Source organism: Quercus robur, chromosome 1, assembly GCF_932294415.1.
Source record: "Quercus robur chromosome 1, dhQueRobu3.1, whole genome shotgun sequence".
In the NCBI taxonomy this organism is placed as follows: domain Eukaryota; kingdom Viridiplantae; phylum Streptophyta; class Magnoliopsida; order Fagales; family Fagaceae; genus Quercus; species Quercus robur.
In genome coordinates this window covers 23,514,875-23,526,559 of record NC_065534.1, presented here as the reverse complement: position 1 = coordinate 23,526,559, position 11,685 = coordinate 23,514,875, and the positions used below count along the sequence as shown (strand labels likewise).

At 33.6% G+C, this 11,685-nt stretch overlaps 1 protein-coding gene across 1 annotated transcript; it reads right to left on the bottom strand.

The window, feature by feature from the left end:
- Positions 1 to 4,083: 4,083 nt before the first annotated feature.
- Positions 4,084 to 5,537, bottom strand: LOC126726118 (fasciclin-like arabinogalactan protein 12). The gene has a single exon (XM_050431240.1). The coding sequence runs from the start codon at positions 5,202 to 5,204 to the stop codon at positions 4,311 to 4,313; it is 894 nt and encodes a 297-aa protein (XP_050287197.1). The 5' UTR covers positions 5,205 to 5,537; the 3' UTR covers positions 4,084 to 4,310.
- Positions 5,538 to 11,685: the final 6,148 nt, after the last annotated feature.

The window sequence follows — 11,685 nt, the reverse complement described above, 5'->3', positions numbered from 1 at the left end:
ATCCCAACTAAAAATGGTCAAGAATTTTTTGCCTATGGTAGTTTAGTGAACCTCTAGAGCCTAGGTTTTTTACCCATCATATATAGCCATGAATATTTAATTTGCATATTTTTCATCATACACACACTTTTCACAGCACACAAATCACTTTAGCCTCTGTTTTATTCACAAACACAAATCCAAATAGTATTCTACACTATTGCATCAATCAATCATCATCAACGAATCAAAGATTTATCAACAAGCATTTATCTTACAGAGAATAAGCTATATAATAGGTGGAAATCTGAACAATCTAAGATCAAAGACGATTGTAGTGGCAAGAAAGATCAACGATCCACTCCGGGCCTAAGAACTGATCGATAACTAGAAAGTGCATGCAGGTATCTTCGATTCCTTCGCAGCTGATTTTATTTTTAGAGCATGTTTAGTTAGGTTTTATCCTGATTTTATAATTAAAAATTTTTCAAAAACGTGTGTTAGGTTAGATTAGTTTCCAAGTGTTAGTCTAGATTATGGAGTTTATCATCTTAGATTTGTTTTTCCCGTTAGTTGTAATTCTATAATCATAACTCCTATGCTCATGCATCATGCCTTGGTTAGATTAAATCGATAGAACAAAAGATCTATTCATTTTTGTCACGATTTTAACATATGTTTTCTTTGATATTATAAAAAAAAATGGATTTAGATCTTAAAGCTCCAGTTTGATGCCTAATTTGATTTTAAGCAAATCGTGTAAAATAATCTCATATGTCATGTAAGAATTGCATCTAGGGTTTATATCTTCACATCTTAACATGTTCATCCCATATTCATACATTCTAATTATGAGAGACGGACCCATGATTTTAAGTTAGAGGGGACTGGAGTATAAGCAAAAAATAAATAAAAAATCCAAATAGGCATTCATATAGTATTAACAAATTATAAATACACAAAATTATTGTTTCTTAATACATTATGATGTAATCATCCACCAAAAAAAAAAAAAAAAAAATTACCAGGGTAGCTATTTATTATTATTATTATTATTTAGTTAGAGTATTTACAATAGTGCTACTAAAAAATTTAAATTTTAGCACCTCAAAAAGTTATTTTATCTATTTTTACTACCTCACTTTACAATACACCCTACACCAAATGTTCTATTTTTTTTTTTTTTTTGACCACTTCATTTAAAATAATAAGGATGAAATAGAATTTTTGTTTTTTAATTAAAGGAAGAGAAATATTCTTAACAAAATATTTTATTTTATTTTTAACAACTTGTTATAGTCAACTGGTATTTATACCAGTTTAGTATAATTGCAAAAAATTTAACTTTAGCTTTTCCAATAACACATGGTTTTTTGGTTCTTTGGTAGTCAAATAGTTTTTCTTTTTTGCTAAAATGCAATCACCATTGTAAATGCTTTTATTGTTTTTGTTAAATTTTTAGGTTGGATAGTTGCTAGTTGTGCTAGGTTTGCTAGGCTGATTGGAGAGGAGGGAGACCTAAAGTTTATAAGATGGGGCTAACTACACCCCAAAAAAAAAAAAAAAAGCATATGTAAAATAATAATAATAATAATAATTGGCCCAAGGGGGCTGGGCCCCTTGGGCCCCCACCTAGTCCATCCTTGTTAATTATATTCATGCATCTTTCAATAAATTCTGGTGCAACATTTTTATTTTATTGTCATTATCATGATTTAATGAGTCCTTAAGAGCATCTGCATCAGCTGTTATAAAAGTATGCGATTTTAACATATCAAAAAACCTACTTTATTATTTTAGCATATCATTTTACAATACACCATACATCACATGTTCTATTTTTCCATTTAATACATTAAAATAATATATACAATACATTAAAATAACATTAAAAAAAAAAAAAAAAAACAAACAAACAAAACCCCTATGGTACCTACCACCCACACCCACCACTCACAACTCACCCCATTAGATTAGAACCCTCCACTACCAACCACCACCAACCACCTCAACCGTAGGTCCACAACCACCAAAGTCAAACCACAACCCACCAAAATCAAATCAACCCAAACGGTAAAGAGAGTAGAGTAGAGAAATGGGTGGAGCAAATGAGAAAGAAAGAGGGAAGAAAGAAAAAATCAAAAGAAAAGAAAGAGGGCCCACCAGTAAATAAAAACTAATAAAAGTTTTACAATTTATGAACAGTGTGTTTCCAAATTTGAGATTGCACTGTTCATCCATGCCAAATATTTTGGCATTTAGAATATCTCATGTGAGATGTTTTTTAGTGTGTCAAATACCAAATATTTGGCATTTGGCACACCTAATGCTAATGCTCTAATGACTAATTAATGTGATTGACTTATTATTTATTATTCTTGAATACATTAGTACATAGTGATGGATTTTCTATAAATTTTCTGTTTTGATATTTTTATCACTTAAATGTGACAATTTAGTGAATTTGTTTATATTGGCCATTGTACCATAGGTGACCAACTTAGGTTGGGTTTTATGGGTGTCAAACACCTTCTCACCTAGTTATATAACTCCCAAACACATTTTTCTTGATGTTTCAAAATGTAACTAGGAAATAAATAAATAAAATGTAATTTCTCTCTATTTTAGATTGTATCTAGGATTGTACATATTTTTCACCAAATAGTGTATGTAATCTTCATTATTCATCTCTAAAAATGTAGATTTTAGAGATTTTCTTCGTTTTCTCCTTTTAAAAAAAATTAGTTTATGTGGTAACTTTATTTTAAGTCTCTTTGAGTATGCACAACGTGGGAACTTCCTCTTGTAGCTAGCCCAAGGGTACTACACTTCTCAGGGGGTTAGGGTGAAATCTGTTATCACCCCGGACAGTAGTAGTTATGGTTCAATCCAATATTTCCTAGTAGGTGAGTGTCCCAATGGTCACGCCCATGGGAGTCCGCCATAATGATCGCCCCTGCTCACCCATTTTTTTCATTAAAAAAAAAGTCTCTTGGATTATGGGGCATCGATTATCGATGGATAAATCTACACCTTAAGATTCGCAACTAGTTGATATCTTCTCTTCACTTATTAAGGAAGAGAAACGTAATGAAAAATTAAAGCAGTCGTTGTTTCAATGCCGACCTTTTTCAAGCAATGCTAGTTTTCACTATAAATAGCCCCCTATATCCTTATTAAAGACATCAATAGGGAATCCTTAGAAAATGAGGACTATTAAGAGAGAAATAAAATAGAGAGAAGTGATAGAAAAGCTTCAAGAATTAATAGGAAAGAGTTCTTGAAAGCTTTCTTGGACCTAGCTCTCTAGTCTCTAAAGCAACCCAAAGTTAGGAAATCAAGTTTGGAATTTCCTCTCTTCAAAAAGTTGGATTAAGCACTAAAATAGACTATTTGTGTTATGTTATTATGATTCTAATGTTCCACATAGTTTAAGTGTAAATTTAAACGTGTATATAAGCTTGTGGGGACAATTTTTGTCTAGACCAAGTGTTGCACTTGTAGTCATTTTTGGCTTGGAGAGTCCCACATTGGAAGGAAAGCCTTCCTCTTTGCACCTTATAAGGCATGAACCAATGGTGATAGAGTACCACTAGTTTGGTACCAAACTCTATCACCATTGGTTCATGCCTTATAAGGTGCAAAGAGGAAGGCTTTCCTTCCAATGTGGGACTCTCCAAACCAAAAATGACTACAAGTGCAACACTTGGTCTAGGCAAAAATTGTCCCCACAATAAAAGGATAGTGTTGCACTTGTAGTCATTTTTGGCTTGGAGAGTCCCACATTGGAAGGAAAGCCTTCCTCTTTGCACCTTATAAGGCATGAACCAATGGTGAATTTCCTTCCAATGTGGGACTCTCCAAGCCAAAAATGACTACAAGTGCAACACTTGGTCTAGGCAAAAATTGTCCCCACAAAGCTTTTGGACACCCTTTTGTGTAAGGTGGTTTTTAGTTGTGAGTTCTACCCATAAATTGGTATCATTTGATGTTAGTTTTTCAAGATAAAATGCTTTGAAGGAGAAGTCAATTTTCCAGATAATATTTTCAAACATGAAATACATTTGGAGCTCAAAAGAACAAGTCTGGAAAATCATTAACAAAAAAAAGAATCTCGAGTACATAGAAATTAAATTGGAACTTGAAAATGAAAAATAACAAATATTTTTAAAAATTAAAGACAAGATAAGTTCTCATCAGAGATTAGCATTAATACATATTGCAAAGGAAAAGATGAAAATTATTTCAAAGCACTCAGAATCGATTTCAACCGTTCACTCAAACTCAGCAAAATCACGCGGCACTAGAAAATTGGAAGCCACCTAAGAATATTAAGCAGGTACATATACACCATGAAGTCCCTTCGTGAGAATGAATGCGACCAAAATAACTTCAATGGACACCAATATTCCATGCCCGCCGAGACTTGCTGCACTAGACTCATCCACTTCGGTAGGAAGAGACTGAGAATCCTCATCACCATTGTCCTTACTCTTAGGCGTTGACAATGTTGGTGCCGAGGCTGGTGCCTTATGCTTAGGCTTTGGATTAAAAATGTCAGGAGGAAGAAGCACTTTCTCCACTTGATATATATCAAGCTGGTTATCCGAATACACAGTTCCACCCAACGTGGTATTAACAAGACCGGTAGAGATGTTCACTTGGTTGCCAGCAGTCATCACGGTTAGTGGGAACTCACCGGCACTGGTATCTCCAGCCTCTGTGGGCACTGGATTGCTCAAAGTTTGGAAATTTGACAGAGTAACGACTGTGTTTAATATGTGAAATTGTACAAGTTGGGTCTTTTGTAGGTCGGACAAAGAGTTTATAGTGCCCGCTTTGAGGCTCGAAAATGCAGCATCAGTAGGAGCAAAGATGGTAAACCCAATATTTGAATTGTTGAGCTGGCCATATAATTGCTCAGAAACTCCGGTACTCTTTAAGAGGCGGATAAAGACTGAGAACCCACCGGCCTTTCCAAGGATTTTGGTGACATCAGGGACACCTTTTTGTGTTGGTGGGACCTTGGCAGATTGGACTGGGGCTGGGGCCTTGGCAGGCCGAACTACTGGCGGAGTGGCTGGCAAGACTGGAGCATTTGCAGGCTGGACTGGTGCATTTGCTGGCTGGGCTGGAGCTGCGGCGGGCTGGCCTAAAGTTGTGTTGCAATGTAAGAGAAATACAAGTAAAATTGAGAGCGAGAAAAGAGCCCGTTGTTTTGTCATCTTTGAAGTTATTTTATTGCGTGGAGGCTAGTACTGTGTTTTGCTTGGGAGTTTGGGATGTTTTGCTTGCACTTGCACTAGCAGGAGTGTGTTTTTTATGTTTGATACGTGTTGGAGGGAAGAGAGGGCTTTTATTATGGCTGGAGACAGTGCAATTAGGTGAAACGGTACACTTCTAGTTACAAAACTTTAGTTGTTTGCAGCTGATCTGTCTTAGAAAGGTGGAGGGATTAATGGATAGAAAGAGATATTTTGTTGTTTTAGCAACTATAGTTCGCTTGGGAAGGCAGGAAAGAGAGAGGAGATCTCAATTGATTGGGTGTACAGGCAGAAAAGGATGTATATGAATCATTTGATTGCTTAGCTTTCACAGACTGAACAAAATTAGGGTAGATGTGATGCGAGAAAAGAGACATAGCAATCAGATGCTGAGGCTTATTTAGCTTTGCCTAAAGTCCGAAAATGTATACCATGTTTAAGGATATATGTAAGGAACTACATATTATGAGTGTGTTCAGAAAAAAAAAAATTATATATATATATATATATATAAATATATTATAAGTGTTTTTACTTTAATCCTAATTAAAGATTGGTTTTTTTTTTTTTTTTATAAGTCATAGTGAGAGAGATGATTGGTGTCGGGTAGGTTTTGTGACAAAGGCCGAGATTGTAAAATGAGCCCAAAAACTCACCTTGGGTTCGTTAAATTCGTCTGCTATTGATAAGTCAAGCCCAAAATTCGCAATGCGGAGTACATAAAGGCTAATGGTGTTTTATGGAAAGAAAAACCAAAACAAAGTGAAACACAAGAAAGTGCAGAAATATATATTTCTGCACTTTCTTGTGTTTCACTTTATATATATATATATCATTTATTTTGAACTATTGTTCTTATTTACTTTGAATTATTTTGATATATACTGCTTGGCTGGTTCTACCGTCTTATTATTGTTTTACATTCAAGCTATTTACTTTCAAGTTACCTACATTATCTTCATTACAATATTACTGTGCTTCCGTCTCATCCTCTTCAGCAGTGCGTCCCCTTCCCCTTTTACAGTATCAGAGCCACTCTTTTCTGGCCGGTGGTAGTGTGGTTGTGTTCTTTGTCTCTTGTCCGTGTCTACCCGAACGCTTGATATTCTGTTGTTGTGTTCCCTTCTTACCATTGTTGGCGCCACCCTAGTCGTAAAGTGAAGTCCTAGAACCTAGCTGTAAGGCCCGTTTGAGCCAAGAGAGGGTGTGTAGGGCATGAGAGGTATAAGGTTGGTTAGGGTATGTGTTACGAAATGCAACGGTTGTGAGAAAAACATGATAACTGAGTGTTGAACCTAGGATAGTATGGATAAGTTGTGGAGATCCAACTCCTCTATCAGCTCCAGGACTAGTTGTCCTCCTAATATTGTAAATGAAGAAGATCACACTATTGATGATAATGAGTTGATCCCTGATTTTCATAAATGGACTATTCCTAAAGTTGATACTAAAACTATTTATAAAACTAGTTTTGTTGAAAGTGCTTTTCATTCTGCTTACAAAGCTAGAACTGTTGAACAAATTTTCTCTATTTCGAGAATTCATGAAAAATGCTGTTTGTTTACTAAAAAGAATATTAATGACTTCCTTGCTGCTAAAAAATTCAGTTATTTGCATATTGGTATGGTTTAAGTTGCTATTAAACCACTTACTCGAAAGGGTATTAATGCTTCTGTTCTCATGTGCTTAAGAGATGCTAAATTTAAGATTTTTAAAGATAGCATTCTTGGTATGATCACTGCTTCTATGTATGATGGTCCTGTTTATTTTAACTGTTATCCTGATCTTACTCTTGCTTTGGATGATCCTAATATTGTTAAAGTTTTGACATTGAATATTGCTTCATCTGGTTATCACATGGAAGAGGGTAGTAAGCCTTTTGCTTTGATCTACCGCATTTATTATAAACTAATGGGTACTCAAATGAATCCTTGTGCTATGATTCCTAGAGAACCTTCAGGTAAAACCATGTTAATTCAATGTTCAACTCCTGATGCTAAAATCCAAGTTCCAAAAATGATTCAATGGCAAGATGTTAAACTTCCTAATGATTGGTTGTTAGAACAAGAAACCCCTCCTGCTAAACCCATTTTTGATGAGCTTGATCTCACCCATATTCAACAATATCTTGATGGTACTGTTAAAATAAGTTTTTCAAAACAATCCACCTTTGAGGATCAACGAAGGAAGACATTCCTTTGCTGGATCTGAAAGTATTTCAAAAACAGATCGAGAGATCAATGAATTCTTGAAAAAGAATTTGGAAACATCCTCTGATTTAAAGTTAAAAGGTATTTCAAGTGATAAATCCCAAATTAGCTCTGTTTACTATTCAACTAAACCTGAAACTTCCACTCCATTTAGTAAAACTGCTAATGAAGATGAGGAAGACTCTATTTCTGTTACTCCATCTGATTTTGATTCTCCTATTGAAAATCCTCCTGTTTACCAAAACCAATTAAGAGTTTTGACTGTTTTAAATGATGATTTTGAAATTGATTGTGATTCTTTGTACAATGAGTTTATGCTTGCAACAAACAAAACCAAGAGAAAATATTTCCAAAATTATTTTGCTCAGTCTGATAAAGACCGTGTTAAAAGAAAATGGTTGGAAATGATGAATCAATTGAAAAAACATATTCTGTTTTTTGATTTTCTTGAAAACCATTATGTCCCAAATAATGAGGTTTCAAAACAACATTTATATGTGATAAAGAAATCAAATTTTGTTAAGATTGATAAAGCCATTGTTAGGTCTAGTCATCCTCCTCTTGATTCAATTTTGATAACTACTAAGAAAGATGAAGTGACAAAAGAGGAAGTGAAGACCTCCCCTTTCAAAATTGCTGATGATCAAACTCCTATTGTTAGCCTTATTGAACAAAACAATTTTACTAATCAATCTTTGCATATTATCGGTCAACAGCTTGACCGTATTGAAGAAAAATTTGTTGAAAAATCTGTTTCTGTTTTTGAAAAATCTGTGCCTATTAAAACTGAGAAACCTTTGATTGATTTACCCAGTCAAAGAGAAAAAGTTATATTTAAAACTTCTCAGTCCAAGACTCTTGAAATTGTTGAAAAAATGCTTTCTGATTTAAAAGTTAAAACTGAGGGTACTTTTACAAATACTTCAGCTGCTCGAACTATTTCCAAAGGAGAAATTGTTTTTGAAGAAAATACAGAATCTGACACTGTTTCTTCTGTTCCTGCTAAAAGAATCTTTGATGATGATTTCCCAGAAATTAAAAGATTTGTTGGAAACACCAAACCCATGTCTTTTACTAAAAACCGGTATTTAAAACCTACTCCTCTTGATATGCAGTTTGAAGAGAGATCTTTTCAAACACAGTTTTCTGTCTCTGCTGATAAGCCTTATGAATGGAATATTGATGGTTTGTCTGAACAGGAAATCGTTGCTAAAATGATTCACATGTCTATAGTTAGTATTGCTTATCAAAATAACCATGATCTTAGTCAACCTGATATTATTAACTTGCTTGTTACTAGTTTTTCTGGTACTCTTCGTAGATGGTGGGATTCATATATCACTGCAGAATCCAGAGAGTCCATTAAACATGCTGTCAAAAAGAATGATGAATGTTTGCCTATTTTTGATGAAAGAATTGTTTGTAATGGTGTCAATACCCTAATCTATACTATTCTCAAACACTTTGTTGGTACTCCATCAAATATTTCATCTCATGATTATTTAAATTATTTAAGTTGTCCAACTATGTCTGGATACAGATGGTATCAAGATGTTTTCATTTCCAGAGTCATGCTCCGGAAAGACTGTTATAAGTTTTATTGGAAAGAAAAGTTTATTGACGGTCTGCCTCCTATCTTTGCTCATAAGGTAAAACAAGAATTAATGGGTAAAAATGATTCTATTGATTATAATAATTTAACCTATGAAGATATTTTCAGTACTATTAAAAAACTTGGTACCAATAGGTGTAATGATAAAAAATTGTTAAAACACCAATTAAGGTACAGAAATAACTTTGTTAAACCTAATTATTTCTATGCTAAGAAGAGACGTGTTAACTGTGGAAAATCTGGATACTTTAAAAATTGTAAGAGAAAACCTAGTAATTTAAAAAACAAATTTAACATACTAAATATTGATAATTCTTCTGATATTAAAATTGGTAGTAGAGGTTCTTGCTGCAATGTTATTAAAACCAATGTTCTCACCAAGAGTAAAAAGGATAAAACTTTGGAAAATTTTAATAAAAAGAAATCTAAAGAACTAACTGTTAATGATTTACAACATGAAATTAATATTGTTAAACAAGAGATAAAGGAATTAAAACATGATTTTAAAGATATTAAAAGTGATAAAAATAATCTTAAACAAGGACTTGAGCATAATGATGGAGATGAATTCTGTCAACAAGCTCTTCTTTCTGGTATTCCTAATAATGTCACTATTTCTCAACTTGCTCTTGTTAACAAAATGATTCCTCCAAAATGGTTTACAAAAGTTAAAATTGTTGTTTCTCTTGATTATCATTTCACTGTCATTGCTATGATAGATTCAGGGGCGGACATGAACTGTATCCAAGAAGGACTGGTTCCTTCAAAATACTTTGAAAAATCTACTGAAAGATTGGTTTCTGCTAATGGCTCTCAAATGAAAATAAAGTATGAATTGAATAATGCTCATGTATGCCATGCTAATGTTTGTTTCAAGATTCCTTTTGTTCTTGTTAAAAATATGACTGATAAAGTGATTCTTGGTTTGCCTTTTATAAATGCTTTATATCCTTTTCTTGTTGAACATGATGGAATTACTACTGATCCTTTTGGACAAAGAGTAAAGTTCAAATTTGCTTCGAAGTTTGATATTGATACTAATACTGCTTCAAACATGATTCATGCCAAAATTAAACATCTTAAATTTCTTCAGCAAGAAGTTAGATACAAGAAAATTGCTGAACAAATTTCTGATAAATTGTTGCAATCCAAAATTGATAATTTTCAGAAAATGTTGATTGATGATGTTTGCTCCGATGTTCCTAATGCTTTCTGGCATAGGAAGAAACATATTGTTGATTTGCCATATGTCAAAGATTTTGATGAGAAAAATATTCCCACTAAAGCTCGTCCTATCCAAATGAATGTTGAAACTGTTGAATTTTGTAAAAAAGAAATCCATGATTTGTTGCAGAAAAAATTGATTAGGAATAGCAAGTCTCCCTGGTCTTGTTCAGCCTTTTATGTCCAAAAAAATGCTGAGATTGAAAGAGGAACCCCAAGATTAGTCATTAACTACAAACCATTGAATAAGGTTTTAGAATGGATTCGGTATCCCATTCCCAACAAGAATGACCTTGTCCATAGGCTGAATGAAGCTGTTGTGTTCTCCAAGTTTGATATGAAATCTGGGTTTTGGCAAATTCAGATTAATGAGAATGATAGGTACAAAACTACTTTCACCACTCCTTTTGGACATTATGAGTGGAACGTTATGCCATTTGGTCTTTAAAATGCCCCAAGTGAGTTTCAAAATATCATGAATGATATTTTTAACTCCTTCAGTCATTTCACCATTGTTTATATTGATGATGTTCTTGTTTACTCTAGCTCTATTGATGAACACTGGAAACATTTGAATTCGTTTCTAGATACTATCAAAAGAAATGGTCTTGTTGTCTCAGCCAAGAAGGTTAAACTATTCCAAACCAAAGTTCGTTTTCTTGGCTATGATATCTCTGAAGGACAGATTCGTCCTATAGATAGAGCCATCCAGTTTGCCGATAAGTTTCCTGATGTTATCATTGACAAAACACAGCTCAAAAGATTTCTTGGGTCATTAAACTATGTTGCAGATTTTTACAAAGATATGAGGAAACAATGCAAACCTCTGTTTGATCGGTTAAAAAGTAATCCTCCTCCTTGGTCTGATGTTCATACTTCTATTGTTAAACAAATCAAAACTCATGTTAAAACATTGCCTTGTCTTGGTATTCCTACTGTTGGTGCTTTCAAAATTGTTGAGACCGATGCCTCTAATGTTGGTTATGGTGGTATTCTAAAACAAAGAGTTTCTCCTAAGTCATCTGAACAAATTGTTCGATTCTATTCGGGCATTTGGAACAATGCACAGTTAAATTATAGTACTATTAAAAAGGAGATTTTATCTATAGTACTATGTATTTCAAAATTTCAAAGTGATTTGTTAAACCAAAAATTTTTGTTACGTATTGATTGCAAAAGTGCTAAATATGTTATTGAAAAAGATGTTGAAAATATTGCTTCAAAACATATTTTTGCTAGATGGCAAGCTATTTTAAGCGTTTTTGATTTTGATATTGAATATATTAAAGGATCTCAAAATTCTATCCCTAATTTCCTTACCCGTGAATTTCTGCAGTGTCACAATGGCAAGTAGAAGACCAAAAGATAATCCTCCTGTTGAAACCTCTAAACAAAT

Coding starts and splice junctions, on each gene's coding strand:
- LOC126726118 (XM_050431240.1), bottom strand. CDS start 5,204: ATGACAAAACAACGGGCTCTTTTCTCGCTCTCAATTTTACTTGTATTT.